The 21,699-nt window shown below is 40.3% G+C and overlaps 1 protein-coding gene and 1 long non-coding RNA gene across 2 annotated transcripts in view; one reads left to right on the forward strand and one right to left on the reverse strand.

Moving 5' to 3' along the window:
* Positions 1–21,699, forward strand: part of ATP10B (ATPase phospholipid transporting 10B (putative)) — a 113,609-nt gene that overhangs the window by 90,140 nt on the left and 1,770 nt on the right. The window contains exons 17-21 of the mRNA XM_045887531.1: positions 95–220; positions 6,585–6,785; positions 8,491–8,571; positions 9,816–9,920; positions 17,714–17,901. Coding sequence (XP_045743487.1) covers positions 95–220; positions 6,585–6,785; positions 8,491–8,571; positions 9,816–9,920; positions 17,714–17,901 — 701 coding nt within the window. The remainder of the gene's footprint in view (positions 1–94; positions 221–6,584; positions 6,786–8,490; positions 8,572–9,815; positions 9,921–17,713; positions 17,902–21,699) is intronic.
* Positions 1–21,699, reverse strand: part of LOC135365415 (uncharacterized) — a 155,200-nt gene that overhangs the window by 18,577 nt on the left and 114,924 nt on the right. The gene's annotated exons all lie outside the window — the stretch shown is intronic.

Below are 21,699 nucleotides of genomic sequence, written 5' to 3' on the forward strand. Positions count from 1 at the left end.
TATGGACCTAAAACAAAGCATAGCCCTCGAGGGAGACTCTTTGGTTCATTGGTGGCCATGGATAGAAGCCGATGTCTCTGTTCTGCCCTCTCAGGCTGTTATGTCCAGCGACTTTGCCATATCCCGCTTCAGACACCTCAAGAAGCTGCTGCTTGTGCATGGCCACTGGTGTTACTCGCGCCTGGCCAGGATGGTGGTGTACTACTTCTACAAGAACGTGGTGAGTAGCACTATGGTGACCTGCCCAGGCCTTGGGAGGCCCTGCCAGGGGACCCACTCCTACCACAGTGGTAAGACAAACCAGGCTGGCCTAGATTTTGAATCCTGAAACTCTTTCCTACTAGCTCTGTGAACTTGAGCAATATAATTCACTTCTCTGGGTCTCAATTTCTTCTTTGGTAAAATGGGCTAAGACTCTCGTGAGCATTAGCAATACTGTATGGAAAGCACCTGGTACATAGAAGGCAACATGAGTGGTTACAAGCATGGCCTCTGGAGTTGAACGCATTTGGTTCAAATCTAGGCTCTTATATTTGGTAATGGCCTTATACCTTAGTTTTACCATCCATAAAATGGGGATGATAATAGTACCTTTCTCCTATATTTGCTAGAAGGATTAAATGAGAGCGTGTATATAAAGTTATTAGCATATAGTAATCATCCTATAAAGTCAGCCATTATTTTTATCATTATTGCTATTGTCATTGCTCTTAGATGGACTCCATAAATGAGATTTACTTTCTGACTACAAGAAAAAAGGACTTGAAGGATAATTAGCCTGACATGTATCTTAAATTTTCTCCCCAGATAGAGCCACCCCAATGCAAGAGCCATACCCCACCCCTTGGGAGAGTACAGGTTTAAGGCTGGAGTCCCTGGCTTCTGCCTGAGACTATGTATCACTTCAGCTTCCCCAGCCTTCCCAGCAGGGAATTCACAGAGGTCAGGACATTAAATGTCTAGTGGCAAAAATGTTTAGATTGGGGAGATCATCTGGGTTTTAGTCTTGCCTGACTCTAGCATACTGTGTGAACTTAGAAGAGTTACTTAACCTCTCTGAACCTAGGTTTCTTCATCAATAATATGGAGACACTTGGACTCCCTCTGTCCCTAGAAGTATTGTCAAGCGGCTTTAGTGTCAGAGCTCAGGAAAGCATGTAACTATACAGATACAATCATAGGAAGATAGCATTGTTTCTCCTAAAAAAATATGCTCATTTCTGTCTTGTTGATAAGGGCCCAAAGCAGGCACACACCAACTGAGCTATTAAAAGTGTCACAGGCTCTTATTTGAAAGCCCTTGATTAACAATGGGTATTGAAAGAAGCCAGAACATTGCTGTACTAAGGGAGGGAACGAGGGGCCCGAGTTTTCATTACCTAGTTCAAGGACCTTTGAATAATCCCCAAGAGTCTCCAAGTAGAATCTGATTCCTGTTTGCATAAGGAAAAAGGGAGGATTAAGAGTAGAGTGATGGCAGAGAAACGCATTAGCCAAGTAGCAGCTGTGAAATTGCATTCTGTCCCCTTGTTCCATTCTCCCAGTCCTGATTTAGGCACTGTCACAGTTGCCCTCACTCAAGAGTAAGCATTTTTGTGCACAGTTCAATGTATATGTAAATAAACAGCATGACAAAAAATAATGTAAATTCGATAAACTGGATGGTAATATTCAGCAAGTCTATGCAAACAAGTCACTCTATTTAACTTGAAACTCACTCTGAGCATGAGAGACTGTTTACTTAGAATTCAAAATTCCCGTTTAATTTTTTTTTTCTTGCCTCCAAAGGAGCCGTTCTTTTGAATAAGCACAACCCCTTCTCTGCATTAAATGTGTGAAATAGAAAAGGAAACGTTTCCAGCCAGCCATGCTTGCAAAGCTTAAATGGTATTGATTTCCAGCCTGGTGCCGTGCTTGAAATTGTGATACTCATGCCACATTATCTCCCCATTGCAATTAGAGGGTGGAGAGCTAGGACTTCCACATCCGAAACCAATTTCAGAGGGGATTAAAACCCTGCCTGCTCTGAAATTTGAACAATGAATTAATTACTGCACTGTAGCTTCTTGGGAGGAAAATGCATTCCCCCCGTCCCCCCCCCCCTTGATGCTGTCACCAGGTTCCGGGAGCACCCTCGGAAATGCAAAGATTCCAGCCAGAGGAAGTGGAAGCAAGCAAGGTCCTAACAGGCCCTGCAGAGGAAGGAAACACTGAAGTGTTTAACTCCTCCAGGGTATTGTTGGGACAATAAAACAACAATTGATTTCATTTATTCAAATCATTCTTGAACATCTGTGTCCCTGCCTCCTGAGGCTGACAGTCTAAATCAGGGCTCAGTGAGCTTGTTCTGCAAAGGGCCAGGTAAGAAATACTTTTAGCTTTGTGGGCCACATAGCCCATCATACCTACTCAATGAAAGCGACTATAGACAACATGCAAATGAATTGATGTGGCTGTGTCCCAACAAAACCTTATTCATGACCAGTTTTGGCCTGGAGGAAGTAGTCTGTCATCTCCTGGTCTCCATAAATCTTGCTTCTCAAAATGTGGTTCCTGGACCAGCAGCATTAGCATCAGCTAGATGCTAGTTAGAAATGCAGATCCTCAGACTACATCCTGGGACTACTACCTCAGAATGGAGCTTTTAGTCAGAGCCCCTGGTAATTTGTATGAACCTCAAAAGATTAAGAAGTACTATTATAGGAAAAGAAGATGAAAATTTTTCAATTATTTTCTTAGGCACATCTCCCTCAAGAAGATCATGGTGCTATGGACATATCACCAGGAGATTCTTGACCTAATCAGTTTCCCTGCCAAGAAAGAGAGGCTTGACAAGCTGAGTTTATAGAAAATATTTTAGGCCGTTTATTTATAATTTTATATCATATACTGTATCTAATTCCAAAAAGAGATGAAAGTGACTTATAGTAAAAACAGAGGCAATAGAGAAGTTAGAAGGGAAATTTATAAGAGTATGGAGCAGAACCACAGAAAGGAAAGAGGTCAGTTGCACCAGGAACCTGGGATAAGATGCTAAGTATTAAATGTCTGGTTAAAGCAAGCAGACCAGTTCTCCAGGAGGAACACACTCTCTTTGCTATAAATTCAGAGATCAATTTGTCAAGCAAACCTTTAGAAGAAGGTCACACAAAAACCTTCAAGAAACTGTCTTCTGTGGCATTTTTGTAGGAAATGAAAATTAACCTCCATATGGTACCTTTTTCTAACAACCCTTGATAAAAACAATATTAAATTATAATTCAGTAAGAACAGTTCTATGGAAAAATGAGCCAGTGATCTCCAAGCAGTGTTTTCTTGCTTTGACTAGGGATTAAAGCCCTTCGATACTGCCCATGTGTGAAGTATAAGGCAAGGAGGTCAGTAAATGCTAGTTCTCCGACACCCAGGTCACCAGAGTTCTCCATGCTACCCTTGATTGCTGTAGTGTCCTTGGTACTTAGCACAGCTGGTTACTGTTTGGCATAGCATCACTAGCATTGACATCCACCATCATCATCTATAGGGAACCTACCACATACCAGATGCTGTCCTCAGAACTTTGTGTATATATATAACTATGAGAGCTAAGTGTAATATAGGGGTTAAGAGCATATGTGCTAGAACCAGACTGAGTTCAAATACCAGCCCCACTCTGCTACTTAACAGCAATGTGGCCTTGAGTAACTTACTTAAGCTCTGTATCTCAGTCTTTTCACCTGTAAAAGGGGGATACTACCTAACTCACAGGGTCATTATGTATATAAATGAGTTAATATGTGTGAGGTACACAGTAAATGCTTCATCAGTCCTGTGGGAATAGGGACAGTTATTATCTATCTATAGATGTGGTAGCTGAAAGTCAGAGGGGTTGCCCAGATCACAAAGCTAAATACGTCACAGAATCAGGATTGGACCTAGTTCTACTATACCCCAAACTCCCCAGACTGAATGTCCTTACCACTAAGGCATTCAGGGCCTCCCAGAGGTCCAAGCACCCTCTTCTCCAGTGGTTGTCAAATTCTTTGTGTGTTGTCTGCTGTCCGAGCATCTCTAGCACCATGTCTCAACATAAATTGTTCAAGAAATATCATGGGATGATATCATCACACTTGGCCGGAGAGTTTCAGACAGCCTCCAACACCAGCCAGGTCACTGCTCTCTTCCTCCTTTGGCTTAGACTATGGCTGGAGCTTAGGTGAAAACTAGATCAAGCATTACAGAATCTACCAGATAAGCTTGTACAACTTAAAAGCTTCAGTTTGGAAAGGAAAGATTGAGGCTTGGTGTCAGAAAGGCCAGATCTACATTGCAAATATCAGAGGATGGCCTACAGCTGGCAAACTTGCTGCCTTGCTCCCTTGGCACCCATGGCAGAAACTGCCAATCACAGCATTCTGTGTTCAGTACTTTCCCCACTTATAGCACTTTAGGATGGATCCACCTGGCCTCTCACGGTGTAGGATAAACGACTCTGGACATTAGTGTTAGAGACTGAGCTGTAGTCTCAGATCTGGAATTGATTTTAACAAGAGCATCCACTTCCCACATCCCATTTATGAGGGTGGACTCTGGAGCCAGAACATCTGAGTTTGAACTCCAATTTGTTACTTAACAGCTCTTACTGCCAGCCCAATGACTTGACCTCTCACTGAGGCTCAGTTTCCTCAACTGTAAAATGGGAGTACTCATGACTGCCTCATGGGGCTGCTAGGTGGACCAAATGGGTCAGAACAGAGCTTGGCACCTAGTAAGTGCTTTAGGTCTTTTTGTTGCTATTGTTATTGCTGTTGTTTCTATTAGTGGCCTCATCTGTAAGATGGTGTCACTTCCAGCTCTGGCATCCTAGGCTTCTACAGCGTCAAGTCACAGTTCCAGCCCCAAGTGGCCAAGGGTATTTGGTATAGTCACTCAGCCCATCTGAGCTGCTCAAGTTACCTATGTGTAAGGGAGATAAGAGTTACTCTTTCCCATCTTGCTGGGGAGGGAGAAGCAAGGCAAGTTTCTCAAGGGGAAAAAGAGAGGTCAAAGCCTCAAACAGCTGCTGAATGCTAGTATCAAGGGGACTTCAGTACTTCAAGTTCTTCTGAAACTCACCACGTCACGTGCACAAGTGGTGGTGGTTGATCTCAAGACTCAAAGTCTGCCCATAATATATTTCAAACCTACCTGCAGCACAGTAAACAGATTGAGTCCTCTCACTCCTTCTGACAGAAAGGTGCAAGGTCCAGGATATGTCAGGTTACCAGGATCTCTTTCAGAGCTAGGAAACTTCCCACTGGTCACCTGGGCAGAAAAGCCAAAGGATGGAGCTCCTTGGCTAGAAGACTCTCAGTCACAATTGTTATTGTACAATCCAATAGGAGAAGGAAAAATGTTGGGAGTGATCAAAGAGAAAGAGCTTTGAAAACTCAGATGCTAGTTGTGTGACTTTCTAGCTCTGAACTTGGACAAGAGGTAACTGGGTATCTTAAAGCCTGATTCCTTATCTGTAGAATAGGGCTAATAACATTAATATTATTACCAAGATATAACATTAATATATATACTATTTTTTTATTAGCAATAATCTTTCAAGATTGTTGGGACAAATTAGGTCTATTGCACATCTAATGTACTATATACTAAAATAGTATATATCACACACCTGGCACAGATAGAAGATTCAGTAATAATCATTGTTGTTACTAATATTAACATGTCCATATTATTACAATTCTAGAGACCCTCTTCAAAATAACACTGGCCCAGCAGTTAGGACATGAGCATTCTAGTTTGTACACAAACCTGCTGAATGATTTCTTACAATACCTTTCACTTTTTTGTGCCTTCAGTCACACAAGGCTGAGAAGTTCTAGTTCTAACTCTGGGAGCAGCAGCTTCACCTTGGTCAAGTCACGAAACCATATTACAGTGTGGTAGACAATATAATGACCCAGCCCATCTCAAGGTGGGGTGGTTTTGAGTGGGAAACAGCTTTAGAAAGCATAAAGAAACAGTTGGGGAGAAGATTTCTTACTCACCCTTCTGAGTTGCATGACTATTAGGAAAATATTGTGCAGAAAACGTCATGAAATTCTCTTCCCGCCACACTTCCTGCCCATGGTCCAGTCTTTCTATCATCCCTTCCCAGGAGCACCCCCTTCTTTGTCCACACTACTGATCATAATAACGGCCTTTTGGTATCCCATGCCATGGTCTAGGTACTTCTGTTCCCATCTGAAAGATGGCAAGATGACATTCAGAATAGTTAAGCAATTTGCTCCAGATCACATAGCTAGTAAGTGACAGACCTGGAAATTCCAAACCAGCCTTTTCTGCCTCCACAGTCTGTGCTTTGAACCGGCATAGGGTACTTAACAAGTTGGTGCAATTCCTTTCAGGTCCTAAAGAACCCTCATAGTGGTATTATCAGCAGCTGCCGCTCTCAGGATTAGTTATCTCTGATACTTACACAACTCTGCATGGCACAAATGAGAAAACAGAAGCTCCATGTCAGCGTTGTGACTTGCCAGAGGCTCCTAAGCAGCTGCTGGTGACCACTGCCCGTGGGTCCTCACTCACAAGGCCACACTCTCTGCCTGCAGTGCTACGTCAACCTGCTCTTCTGGTACCAGTTTTTCTGTGGTTTTTCTGGCTCCACCATGATCGATTATTGGCAGATGATATTCTTCAATCTCTTCTTCACCTCCTTGCCTCCTCTCATCTTTGGAGTCCTCGATAAAGACATCTCTGGAGAAACACTCCTGGCATTGCCTGAGCTGTACAAGAGTGGCCAAAACTCTGAGGTAAGATGGAGAGGCCTCAGGTCCTCCCTGCCAGAGAAAGAGCACTGATCTGGGGGTCAGGGGCATTGCACTCAGGTCACCACTTTGCCTCTTATCTCCCATGTGACCCAGTGTCTCCACTCCCCATTCCTGGCCTGTTTCCCATTTGTTGTTGAGGGTGATGGACGAGACCAGTGGGTATTTTTCTTTTGAGTTATTTCTTCATTATATCACATGTTTAACATGGGATTGCCCTAGTTGCATGGGGAGAGGACAAACAGAAAGATCCCATTGTCCTCAGCTGGCCCCTTTCTCCAGGCCTTTGACAGAACCCCCCAAGGCTTGGGTTAGGAACCCCTGGGATTAAAAGCTAGTTTGCTCATCATGGGGTGAGGTGTTCACAAATGAAGGCTTCTACCTCATGTCGGGAAAGAAAGTTTAGAACTCAAGATTATACACAGTCTGGAATTTGCTGGTAGCCCATAGACTAAAGAAGGCCTAGGAAACCGCCAGGATGATCTCCTAGAAGGCAAAAAGAGGTCACACTGACACCCTGAACGGTTTGGAGAAGTCAGACCGTGGGTACTCCAGGTGGTCAGACTGGCACAGACACAGCCCAGAGACTAGATGGAAAAGACAGACAGGGAACCTGACTGCCTTGAAGGAAGAGTTCTGGGAAAAGGAACATTGAAATGCATAAGCATACCTCTATGCCTGGGAGAAAGGAGGGCCAAGCCAGATGTGGTGTTTGAGAGCTAGTAATATTTTGTGGACAGCCGACAAAGAACCAAGCCCAGTCCTAACCCAAAAATGGGAGGAGAGCAACACAGCAACCCTAGCACATCAGGCAAGAGAGACGTGGTAATGGCACACATACACCCATAGCTCTTCTGATTTTTCTCCTCCCAGTGGTGTGCTAGATGTATAACGTATTCCTTGAGTATCTAACAGTAAGAAAAGTTAATGTAGCAAAAACAAACTGAAAACAGTTTCTTTTTCGAGGGAAGGCAGGAAGAGGGAAGCAAAAATGAGAACACTTGTCTCTGAAGCCATTGAGCCCTGTCTCTTGGGAATCTGTGATCCTGGACTGTGATGGAGAGCTCCCTCTCCATCAGATATTATGTAGAAACCTTAGAATCTCTAAACTTACCAAGTGTGTATTAGCACTAGTAACGTGCTAATGAATGGTAGTTATTTTTTTTTTTAAGATTTTATTTATTTATTAGAGAGAGAGAGAAACAGCATGAGAGGGGAGAGGGTCAGAGGGAGAAGAAGGCTCCCTGCTAAGCCAGGAGCCCAATGTGGGACTCGATCCCAGGACTCCAGGATCATGACCTGAGCCAAAGGCAGTCACTTAACCAACTGAGCCACCCAAGCGCCCTGAATGGTAGTTATTAATAACTGAGCACTTACTGGGTACTAAAGCACAATTGTATTTAGATTTCTCAAAACCCAATGAGATAGTTGGTGTTGTTTTTATCCTTTTTGTGGAAGAAGAACCAGTTATCAAAGCAGCTTAATGACTGTCACAAGGTCATACAGTTAGTGGCAGAGCTGGGACTTGAACTAAGGTCTGTCATCCCCAGGTCTATGCTCTTAATTTTTCCATTCTGTTGCCTCTAAGAACACTGTAAATACCATATTTTCTGTCCAGGTAGCACAAGAAAGTTGCTTACAAAGAATAGAGGCTTTCTTTGAGGGGGGTTCATGTGTTCTTTCCTGGCAGTGCTACAACCTGATGACTTTCTGGATTTCCATAGTGGATGCATTCTACCAGAGCCTTGTCTGTTTCTTCATTCCATACCTGGTAAGTTCTATAATCCCATTCTAACCACACAAATCACAGAGTGGAACTGGTCCTGTTAATATGAAATCCTAGACTAGTGTCTTTCTGGACACTGCAGCACAGAGGCTCCAAGCAGGTCGTCTGCAGACTACATCCAACTCAGAGTATTTGAAAACATCTTAATTTCTGCCAGCTTTTGAAAAACTGGAAGCTATCATTACACTGGGTCATTTTTCCCACATGGCAAAAATCCAGAATTGACTCACAGCCCTGTTTAGATGGGGTGCATGTTCTCCAGTTTGCCATGGTCCCTACCACTCCCTTTTGTCTTATACCTAGTCTTCTACACTCATTTACCATTTCTTACTTGAACACTGAGGGTATTTGATTTATATTTAGATTTGTGATTCCAAGGTCAGGGCAGCATGCATTCAGGCAGTAAGTTCTGCTAATAAGGGATACTACATTATCTGAAATAAAAGCAAGGGATACCAGCCCCGTCTCAATTTAGTTCCCAGTTTAAAGAGTGGGAATTGAGATAGTGAAGTATAGCTCTATTTCTCCTGGATAGGGAACCAGAAAGTGGGGCAAGTGCAAAACTGTGGTGTCTACCCCACCTCACATTCTTTTGCAGTTAGCAACAAGATGGGTCAAGGAGGCAGTCATTTTGTGCTTCATTTGAATTTCCTGTTTTACAATACCTTCCTTCTCCAGGGCTCTGCTTGCCTTTCCTGCTTCATTTTTTGCCCCCGCTCTGTGCTCAACAGGCTTATTTGAACTTTTCACCCTCAAGTTCTCACCTTTGCCTGGTCTGCCTTTCCTCTCTTTTTTCAAGAGATTAACTCCTCTTATTATGGTCTCAGCTGATTATCTTCTCTTCTGTACCCCCGGGGTATTTTGTATACCTTGTACCATTGTATGATTTACCCCTTAATTGTACCACATTTTCCCTGCCTAGTAGACTACAAACTCCTTGAAGGTGGACACAGAAGTATCTTCAGCAGTTTTCATTGTGCTTGCTGGTTGCCCAATAAATTCTTTGTTCATTCATTCCACAATGTTCTGGAATAACCATCATGTCTTCTGCCACAAATGTGTTTCCAAAGAATTTAGCCCTATTAACTCACTCCTCATCTTGTCTGTTCCTTGGGGCAGTTCCCCATGGATGGCAGCTGCATATCTTCTCCTCATTTCTTCCCCTCCCGTGACACCTACCTTGAATCCCAGGGCATATCTAATAATGCCTGTTTTATCCTCCTCTGCAGACCTACAAAGATTCTGATATTGATGTCTTTACCTTTGGGACACCCATCAATACCATCTCCCTCACCACAATCCTCTTGCACCAGGCGATGGAAATGAAGACCTGGGTAAGTACCTCAGAACCCCTTTGACCTAAAAAATTTCAGTTGTTTTACTCTGTATCATTGATCCACTCCATAAGTCAAGCAGATAGTTCATGGTTTCATATGGTTTCACTCATATGTGGAATATAAGGAATAGCACGGAGGACCACAGAGGAAGAAAGGGAAAACTGAATGGGAAGAAATCAGAGAGGGAGACAAACCATGAGAGACTCTGGACTCCAGGAACCAAACTGACGATTATGGGGGGGTTGGGGGCGGGTAACAGCATGATGGGTATTAAGGAGGGTACATGTGGTGGTAAGCACTGAGTGTTATATGCAACTAATGAATCGTTGAACACTACATCAAAAACTAATGATGTACTGTATGATGACTAGCTGAACATAAAAAATAATAATAATAAATAACTACTGAACTCCTGTGTCCCACTTGTACAGGGATGAGACAGGTATAAAAGATAAAGTCCCTCACCTCAACTTGCTTATCATCAATCCAGGATTATAAAACTAAGATCTATAAAACCATGAGATAATTTGTTGCAAAAATAGGTCTTTTTGTTAAAAACTTTTGGGGTATTTCAGAGATGAGGAAAACAGTAGGCTGACCATACTTGAGGCTGTGTTAGGGAAGTATATGCTCTCCATTTAATTTCAGGATAAAAGATTAGAAGGCTACCTTCATGTAAACACATCCCAAGCATGTCCAGATATCACATTTCAGTATCTAAGAAGGCAATGACAGCTTTCTCATTAAATTCTTGTAGTCAGTGATAATTATAAAAACAAAAAGCTTAAAATCATATACCAGGTACCTATTTATATGATTTCTAATTTATTATCTTATTTAACTTCCCAGAGCACTTTGTGGATTTTGGGGGGTGGGGTTAGTCTTACACAGTGCTGTAAGTCAATTATACCTCAATAAGTTTAAGGTATACAGGATAATCACTTGATATACATATATTGCAAAGTAATGGATGTTAACTAAATTAGATCAGCCTATGATGTGAGAGCTAGTAAGAGCCACCCAAGGAAACTTCCAGATCACAGACACCCTCTATTCCAGGTCATGCCAAAGACAAATAAAGTGATAAAACCAAAAAGGTATAGCCAAGCTTAAGTACAGGATAAATTTCTTCAAGAAGCACCAGCAGCAGAAGAGGCTGAAAAACAATGAGATGGGAGGAGGAGGTACTGGACTGGCTCAAACTGAAGGCTTTCCCAGAATCCAGGACAAGAAACTGACTGTGGCTGTAGGGAGTCTGGTTCCTATGGAGTAAGGAAGATTGGAGCCCTGTTTACTGCTAGGTTCTAGGTCTGGGCTAGAGTTGCCCACTCAAGAAAGCAAGCTGAAGAAAAGTTGACAAGGACATGCTATTTGGAATTACAGTTTTATCAGAAGCCATGAGGAAGGTAGATAAGAGTCAAAGACACAATTTTAATATTGGGAACTGAGCCAAGCTAAGGAAACATTTAGAACTCTTCAAAATGAACAATTTTGTAATTGAAATTAAAAATGCAGGGGCACCTGGGTGGCTCAGTCATCAAGCGTCTGCCTTCAGCTCAGGTCATGATCCCAGGGTCCTGGGATTGAGCCCCACATCGGGCTCCCTGCTCTGCGGGAAGCCTGCTTCTCCCTCTCCCACTCCCCCTGCTTGTGTTCCCTCTCTCACTGTGTCTCTCTCTGTCAAATAAATTTAAAAAATGCAATTTGTGAGATCCACTCGAGATCAGACTCTGGCAAATAGTAAACTACCAAATTGGAAGATATTATTGGGAGCTCATCTAGAATGCACACAAATGTGACAAAATAATTCAAAGGAATAATAGCTAGAATAAATGGCTCCAGCATCCACATAATAGGGGTCATAGAAGAAGGAAAAAAAATGGTAGAGAAACAGTATCTGAAGAGATAATCATTGAGAAAGAAAATTAATCAAAATAAATCTGAACAAATCACCTGGATATATCATAGTGAAACTATATAGTGTACAAGAGACAATCTTAAAGTCTACCAGAGGCTATGGACAAAATACTTGAAAAGGAATAGCAGTTAAACTGAGAAAACAATAGAAGCTAGAAGACAATGGAGTAATTATCTTCAAAGACCTGAGGGGAAATAACAGTTACACATCACTTAAAACCAGGGCAAAATAAATGACATTTTCAAATAAACAGACATTATAAGGTTTGCTACTCCCAGACCCTCAGCAAAAAAAGAAACATACTTCTGAAAGAACACAAAAGCCAAAACTGTAAGAAAAAACATCATGGTAAGAAAGGACTGTTCAACAGGTAATTTATGCTAAAGCCTTTATCATTAATAGGAAAAGAATAGAAATAGGCATTTAACTGTCGATTTTTCCATAAAAGTCCATATTTATTTAGTGTATCTCAAAACTTAAGGTCTCTTAATACTTGAAAACATATCTTCAAAACTTAAGGTTTAACAATAAAGGAATGGAAAGAAATAAGAGGAATATAGGAAACTATCAATTCTGCAGGATGTAGGAAAGATCAATAAGGGCAAAGAAAAATGATGGCCAAAAAACTCCACAAAACAAGATGTTCAGAATAAATCTATCAGTATTCATAATAAATGTTAATGGATTTAATTCACCTATTAAAAGCAAAAATTATCAGATTGGATTTTTTTGTCCAGTAAATATAAGGACAAATAGACAAATTCACAACTGTAGTGTGAGATTTATATACAACTCTATCAGAAACAGACAGATCAAATAGAAATAATATAGAAGGCTGGAATAAATTATCACATTTGATCTAATGTATTAGTAAACATGCATCTTTTCAAAAACAGAGACTATATACCAAAAATTAAAAGAAAAAGACCAAATTCTGAATTCTTACAGGAATTTGAAAGAATCATGATCATCCTTTCTGACAATGCATTTAAATTAAAAACAAGCAATAAAAAGATAGTCAAAAAAACCTAACATGGTTGGAAATTTCAAAATGTACTTCTAAATAACTCATGACGTCAAGAGTAAATCATGATGGGAATTACTGCTGAATGACTATAAAAATACCATATATGCAAACTTGCGGGATGAATCTAATCCTTTTAATTAAAAAGCAAAAAGTTAAAAAACAAGAATTTGATTCAAGGAACTTAAAAAATTATCGTGTAAATCTAAAGAGAAAAATCAAGGAAACAATAGAAAGGATCAATAAAACCAAAACTGAGTTCCTCAAAACCCTAATAACAACTAATCTGTTACTCAGCCATAAAAAAAAAGAATGAAATCGTGCCATTTGCAGCAACATGGATGGGATCTAGAGAGTATATGCTAAGCGAGTATGTCAGAGAAAGACAAATACCACTCTTATGTGGAATTTAAGAAATAAACAAGCAAAAAGAAAGGCAAACCAAGAAACAGACTCTTAACTATAGAGAACAAACTGATGGTTACCAGAGGGGAAGTGGGTGGGGGATGGGTTAAATAGGTGATAAGGATTAAGGGGTGCACTTGTTCTGATGAGCACTGGATATTGTATGGACTTGTTGCATCACTATATCGTACACCTGAAACTAATATGGTACTGTATGTTAACTGGAATTTTAACTAAAAAAAATAATAATAATAATCTCTGACAAAACCGATCCAAGAAAAGACACCAGAAAAGACCACAAAAATATGAAAAAGACTGATAATTATGGATATCAATTTTTTAAGTATTTTTTGAAAATTTAAAACAAGTTGATAATTTCTTTAAATATAAAATCTACCAAAACATAACCAAGGTCATTCAGCAAACCTGAATAAACCAGTCACCATTAAAGAAATTGGCTAAAATAATCCTGATACCAAAATAGGTATAGACAGTTCAAGGAAAGAAAATTATAGAGCAATCTCACTAAATGAACAGATATAAAAATTCTAAATAAATTATTGACAAATTAACTCAGCAGTGTGTGAAAGATAATAAAGCCCAACGAAGGAACTTTCATATTCTGGTAGTAGACCACAAACTATAAGCTGATGCCACCACTCTGGAGAGCAATTTGAAAATAGCTGGAGGAGTTTAAGTACTCATCTGCTATGACACAATTCCACTTTTAAGTATGATGCACCCTGGAAATATTCTTGCATGTGTTATATACAGAGACGTGTTCAAGAATGCTTGTTATAGTATTGTTCTTAATAGCAGGGAAAAAAATGAAAAAGGCTAAGTGTTCATCAACAGGAAACTAAATAAATTGTGGCATATTCATATACTAGAACAGTTAAAATAAATAACCAAAGCCAGATCTATCAACATAGATGGAACTCCAAAGCATTAGGTCTAGTGAAAAAAGTTAAAGGATTAAAGAAGCATTCATAAACATGTATGTATAAAATATGCATAAGAATGATGAACCACTGAATTTATGTTCAAGACTAAAGAGAAAACATTTGCAAGAGAATCATGGGTGCTTTACTTGCATATGTTAACTTTTTAATAATAATTGGAGGAAATATGACATAGTTAAAATTGATAAAGCTGGATGTTGGGTATATGAGGTATACTATCTGTATGCTTGAAATATTTTACGGTTTAATTCCACTAAAAAAAAAAAAAAAAACTAACCCAAGATATTTCCCAAGAGGAATTCTACTCTCTATGAACCTCTTAACCACTAGATTTTTAACCTTTCAGAAGGCCCTGAAAAGTATAATTTTACGTGGGTGATGAATTAAAGATTCTGTATCTTCATTGATCACTCAGCCCACTTTCTCACAACACTGCATCCATCTGCTTTCAGAGAGGGGACCTGTTCCTTTCACCATCATTCAGCATTATTAACCCACCCAATGCATTTCTAGACCAGCTAAACCAGTAGTTACTTGTAATTTCTGGTGCTTTTGGAAAAAGAGTCAGTTACTAAAATCATTATGAAAAAGTATATTTCACTTTCGAAAGTACTTGAAGCAAGACAGTATTTCCTGGGTAGAAATCTAACATGAATTTGAGTAACTGTCAGTTTTCACAGCTTCCACCAAAGCAACTGAAAAAAAATTAGCTAACTGCTTTCTTCTTCAGGATCGGGGCTGGATTATTCAGATCACCTCTCCCACTGAAATCTAAAAATAAAAACAAAAAACTTCTTCAAAAGCATAAAAGAGCTGACAGAAGAGTAAAGACAAAAACCTCTGAGAAAGGGGGATTCTAGAGAAAGAGCCAAAACCTGTTTCCTTGAGGATGTTTGCAACCCTGCCCAAAAAGAACTTTGTTTCTGGGCAGCTTGACTGAGCAAAATATTCAGAAATCAAACCCAGATACCCAAGGCAGGAGTCTAAGAGCCCACATTACATTAGGATCCCAAAGCTATACCTCAGGGTGAGGCTACACCCAAAATGGACCTGCCTGTTCAACCTCCCCAGCAGGTACTGCAGAGATTATTTCCATTGTGAGCAAAGCAGGGAGAATCAATATAAAGGACCTGTCCTAGGAAACGGACCATGGGCTGGCCTCATACATATTTGCAGCCCAGGTTTGTATCACCTTGGTGAGCCAAATTTTGATGTATGAGGTCAGTTTAAAGTGACCCAAGACTGACAGTTGCCAAGGACATTGCAAAATAAACACACCTTCTCTAGAGAAAGGTATCTCATCCTATGCCTCAAAATTGTTCCTACCAACTTTTCAAGGCACTATGAGCCTCACATATTCAAAAATAACCAACTCTCAAAGAAACAAAAACCCATTAGTGAGGTTTTTAAAAAAATCAGAAACACATATTTCAGGTGTTGGTATTATCAGATATAAATTAACAGAAAATCTATGTTTAAGCTTTAAAATATCTGCAGGGATTGATAAACTATATAAAGCAATCTAGCAAATTTGAAAAGAGACCAAATAAAACTTTTAAAAATAGGAGCGCCTGGGTGGCTCAGTTGGTTAAGCAACTGCCTTCGGCTCAGGTTATGATCCTGGAGTCCCGGGATCGAGTCCCGCATCGGGCTCCCTGCTCAGCGGGGAGTCTGCTTCTCCCTCTGACCCTCCCCCCTCTCATGTGCTCTCTCTCATTCTCTCTCTCAAATAAATAAAAAATCTTTAAAAAAAAAACTTTTAAAAATAAAATACAGTAGCTGGCTTAACAAAAAAATTAGACAAAATTGAAGGGGAGAATTATTGAGTTGGTCAAAAGTAATTATGCAGAATACAAAACAGAAGAAAAATAATGAAAATTATGGAAAAGGTATAAAATATATAGAAGATAGGGTGGTATCTAAAAAAGTCTAACATACGTTTGATCAGAGTCTAAGAAGCAAAGGAGAGGGGCACCAGTGTGGCTCAGTCAATTGAGCATCTGCCTTCGGCTCAGGTCATGATCCCAGGATCCTGGGATCAAGCCCTGCATCGGGCTCCCTGTTCCGCGGGGAACTTGCTTCTCTCTCTCCCTCTGCCTGCCGCTCTGCCTGCTGGTGTTCTCCTCTAGCTCTCTGTCAAATAAATAAATAACATCTTAAAAAAAAAAAAAAAGTAAAGGAGAGAGAAAATGAGACAGAGGTAATAGTTGAAAAGATAGTGACTTAAGAATTTTGCAGAAATGATGAAAGACATCAACCCACAGATTCTAGATCAGCAAAACCCAACCAAGATAAATAAAAATACATATTTATCATAAAGAAACTACAGAATACTAAAGACAAAAACCATAAAAGTAGCCAGATTTTGGGGTGCTTGGGTGGTTCAGTCAGTTGAGCATCCGACCCCTGATCTCAGCTCAGACCTTGATCTCAGGGTCATGAGTTCAAGCCCTGCAATGGGCTTCATGCTGGGCATAGAGCATACTTAGAAAAAAAAATTGCCAGATTTTAAGAGATAAACATTTCTTTCTAAGGAACAACAGGTAAGAAATGTCTCAAAAGCAACAAAAGACAATGGACTGCTATTTTAAATATGCTTAAAAAAACTGCCAAACAAGAATTCTATATCCATCAAAAATGTCTTTCAAGAAAGAATGAAATAAAGCATCAGAATAGATCACCAGCAGATTTCCACTAAAGGCAATTCTAAAGAATGTACTTAAAGCAAAAGGAAAAAAAAATCTCAGATGGAAGGTCCAAGATGCAAGAAGGAATGAAGGTACAGAAAATGGTAAACATCAAGTGAATTTTAACAAATATTGATGATATTCAACTATAATAATGATTTGTCTGCTTTAAAAGATGATAGAATTAAAATATGCAGTAGCAATAAGATTTAAGTCAGCAGGGAAGTAAACAGTTAAAGCGCTCTAAAGCCCTTGTATGATTCAGGAGTAGGGAAAAGTAGTTACATACTTTAGACTGTGGTAAGTTAAGGTTGCTTATTATCATTTATTGAGTAATCATTGAAAGAATAGAAATGGAGTGTATAACTTTCAAACCAGTAAAGGGAAAAAATGAAATTGTACAAAATACTAAGTTTAAAAGAGGATAAGAGTGGGTAAAAGAACACAAAACAGGACAAAATAAGATCAAACAACAGAACACTGTACTGCTTTGAACATGAATAAACTGCAGCCACATGTGGAAAAAATGGATTCCTCACACCAAATTGTTTTTTAAATGTTAGATAAATAGAATCCTGAGTACATAGGCGGTGAGACAGAATTTCTAGGGGCTCTTTGGGTATGTATGTTCAAATTCTGGATGAGAGCAGCATGGGTGTTTGCTTTCTAATGCTCCATTAATCTGCCCCACAAAAAAAAATGTTTAAAACAAAGTTAGTCAAATGCCATGATTGCACTGCCCCCTGATCTAAGCTATAGTTTCAACAGTGTTTACTTCTCCTTTCCTTCCACAGACCATTATCCACGGGCTTGTTCTTTTAGGCAGCTTCCTGATGTACTTTGTGGTATCCCTTGTTTACAATGCCATCTGCGTCAACTGCAACAGTCCCACCAATCCCTATTGGGTGATGGAAGGCCAGCTCTCAGACCCCACTTTCTACCTCGTCTGTTTCCTCACACCGGTCATGGCTCTTCTCCCAAGGTTTGAGCACTGGGGTTGTTTTCTACCTAGAACCACCAATGCCCCCTTAATAAGCTATTTTCATAAGCCAAGAGTCAGGAGTTTGACTCCTGCTGGGAACCTTGAGGCTGTTGTTTCAAAGACAGGGTATTAGGTCAAACAGAACAATGAATGAGAAGGCAAATAACATGGACTGTCATCCCAGGGCAGCCACAGAGTAGCAAAGTCACCAACTGGCATGGCCTAAGTTGTGACATCTGTAAAATGATAATTCCTGCCCTCCTGCTTTACAAATTGTGTTGTGTGTAAGGGATCATTTTGAAAAGGTCTGTGGTCCTTTATTAGCCCAGGAGTCTCCTAACTCTAATAACTACAGGCACAGGCACACAACTGCAGCAAACCAGGTGTAGTACGGACATGGGGAGAAAGACCTTCTCAGCTTCACCCTATCATTGCCACCAGAAAAGATCAAGTCTTAGCATTGCAGACCTTTAGATTTCTTACAGAAATTCAAATTTTGCATGAAATAGCCAACTTTTTAATATTATTCAAATTTATTACACACAAAAAAGTGTGTATTAGTCAAATAAATCATTCCTGCCCGAGGACTATTTCTAACATTTCTATCCTAAACCTTCTGCATTTGACTTTTCCAGAAGAATAGCAACAATAATGCCTTGCATTTCCTTGAAGCTCTTGCCACACACTATCTAGCACTTTGTTTTGCTTTTGCCATCACCTAGAATTTAGGCAGAGCTATAGTTCTAGTACCATTTGCTCATGGGACAGCTAAGTCGCAAGAAGGACCATGTGTCCACAAGTCCACCACAAATCACAGTGGGAGCTGGATTCTCCCAATTCAGTGGCCTGTGTTCTATTCTGCAGCTCACACTCTAGTTAGAACAGTCAGTGAACTTGAGCATGTACCTGTGGGGAGGACTTAGCCCCTCTCCATCCTTAAGATCCCGCCACTCTGAACATCACAATTCAGCCGCCTTATCATCATAGGCTGTGGTAAACAGACTATCTCAACATTGCATAGAACTTTTTCTTTTTTTTTTTTAAAGATTTTATTTATTTATTTGAGAGAGAATGAGATAGAGAGAGAGAGAGAGCATGAGAGGGGGGAGGGTCAGAGGGAGAAGCAGACTCCCCGCTGAGCAAGGAGCCCGATGCGGGACTCGATCCTGGGACTCCAGGATCATGACCTGAGCCGAAGGCAGTCGCTTAACCAACTGAGCCACCCAGGCGCCCACATAGAACTTTTTCTAATCCAAAATTAGAGAGCCATAGCCAGTCATACTTCCTTTAATAAATGTGGGAGCTTGCTTAACCGAGGTTGGTGTCCATTTCCTTGTCCTAAGCCAGCTCAGAACCTTGACCTCTGATGCAAGGTTTAAGGCTGAAGATACCTAGATGGCAAACACAGATATCAGTTGTATTCTAAGTATGCTCTATGTGCATGGCCTCCCTGCTTCGCCCCTGCTGGGCTCTACAGCCTCATCCCTCCCTCAACTCCCTACTTCAAACTTCGGGCTCCACACTACCAAGCTTCTTGTACTTCTCTGAAAGCCCATGCCTTCTCACCTTCCTGCCCTTATTCATGCTGTTCCTCCTATTTGGAATACACTTTCTATTACCAAACCTCCTCATCCTTTGACATTTCAGGCATGACCAATTCCAACCCTTCCATGATTTCACCTACCTTCCTCAAGCGGAAATATGTCCCCCTCTCTTATGTGTTCCCATCACCTGGGTTTGTCTTTGTCACTGCCTTTAGCCATTTGTTAAAAATCGTCTATCTCTGACCATTAACTCCTGGACAGAAGGTATCCTCCTTACCTTTATATAACCAAAACAGCACAGTTCCTGTCACATAGGCTGCATTCTGAGATAAATGAGCAATAGAGGTTAGAAGAACAGAAAGGGGAATAAAACAGGACCCTTGTTCTCAAGAAACCTGCAATCCAATAGACAATTCAGATATAACTTTGACCATAAGACAGGGGAAAGTGACTAGTATTGAAAGAGGGCCTTGAGTGAAGAACAGGAAGCAATTAAGAACAAGTACAAGCCTCAGAGGACATATTGCCCACCCCACCCCTTCTTCTGCTCAATCCCTTGGGAGAGACCATGAAGACTGTGCTCTCATTGGAAAAGGGCATCAAACTGTGGGTTAAGTATTTTTGTTCACACTTCTGGGTTAAACACAGTTATGATCACCACAAGCCAAGGACTGAGCTCCCCTGTTCTGTATCATATTTAGGGTATGGAAAGAAAATTATCAGCCTATATTCTTTGTCTTACCCTTGGCTGGAAAACACCTCTTAGAGCCAAAACCAACCAGTTTGATGAGGATATTTGAAAAGTATGAAGACTGCTGACACCTGCTTTGAAAAGACAAGCCTTCAACATTACCACTTGTTATAACAGATAAGGGACAAGTTAGGAAAAAGTTAACAAATATTTGCTTGCTAATATCTCTGCTTATTCTTTATTATCATAAAGTTGGATTTCTGCTTAATGTTGTTTACTAAGAAAAGCAGACATTTCCTCTGATAGAGAAAATATTATTTTAATAGTTCCAAGGACTGTAGACTTATAACCTTGGAACAATAAATGTTTCATATAGAAATCTACATGATAGAATACTTGCCACAGAAAACTAAAGTTGTAAGCTATATTTATCATAATGGAGATTGATTTCACTCACCAAGCTTGTGATAATTAACCCACTAGCTGTGACCTCACTTATCTTGGTCTAATTAATTCAAGCAGTATAAGAGAATTGTACAGATTTTCTTAAACTAGGAACATGTAAATTACTTTACAGATAAAACAAAAGAAACTAGTGCACTAAGTTTACAACACAAAGCAGCCTCTTAATTAGCTATAAGGAAGGATAACTGTCCTTGAACACTATTTCCTTGGCTTCGGTAACACAACACTCTGTTGGTCTTTCTCCTACTTCTTTGTTTCCTTTGCTGGTTCGTGTTCTTGACATAGTGGATGTCTACCCTTGGTCTTAGGTTCTTCTGTCTTCTAACTTTATATTCTCTCCATAGACATAGCAACCACTATTGTGAAGTTAAATATCATTTTTCACAGATGAATCTCCAATATAAATTCCCAGGCCAGTCTCTCTTCTGAATTCCAGATACATCTTTCTAACTACCTATCATCACTGCCACTAGGCATGTTTAGTCTGAGGAAACAGAGACATCTGTAATTTAATTCATGATCCATCCTCTATCAGCACCACCATCAAAGAAACTTAAGTCTCTTTCAGAGTTCTCTCCATCAAATATTACCCACTTAGGACCAGGACAGACCCCTAGGATCCTTAATACCACCTACCACCCCACATCTGACTTGTCATGAAAACCAGATGGGTTTATCCCCTATGTATTTCTCAAATCCATCTCATTTCTATTTCTAATCTTTTTACCCCAAATTACTCTAGCAGTCTCCCAATGGGTTTGCTCTAACCCATTATCATTGTGTCAAAGTGTAATCTTGTCATCATCTGTTTATGTCTTGCCACCCCCCCAAAAGAGCTTCCCAAGGCCATCACAATAAAGCACAAAAACCAAGATCTGGCCACAGTCCCTGCCTGCTCTGGCCCTACCAACCTCTTCTGTCTCATATTTCCCCACTCTTGTCCTCACTTTCCATCCTGCAGCCATTGTGCCCAGGATTTTGTTCTCATCCCCTCTTTGCCTGACTACCTCCTATGCATCTCTCAGTCCTCAGCTTAAAAGTTTCCTTCTCAAGGAAGGTCTCTCACACCAGATCAGGTGTTTGACACTTTTCATTGCT

Source organism: Mirounga angustirostris, unplaced genomic scaffold (assembly GCF_029215605.1).
Source record: "Mirounga angustirostris isolate CCGP_5_RB_7025 unplaced genomic scaffold, mMirAng1.0.hap1 SCAF_7, whole genome shotgun sequence".
Lineage (NCBI taxonomy): Eukaryota > Metazoa > Chordata > Mammalia > Carnivora > Phocidae > Mirounga > Mirounga angustirostris.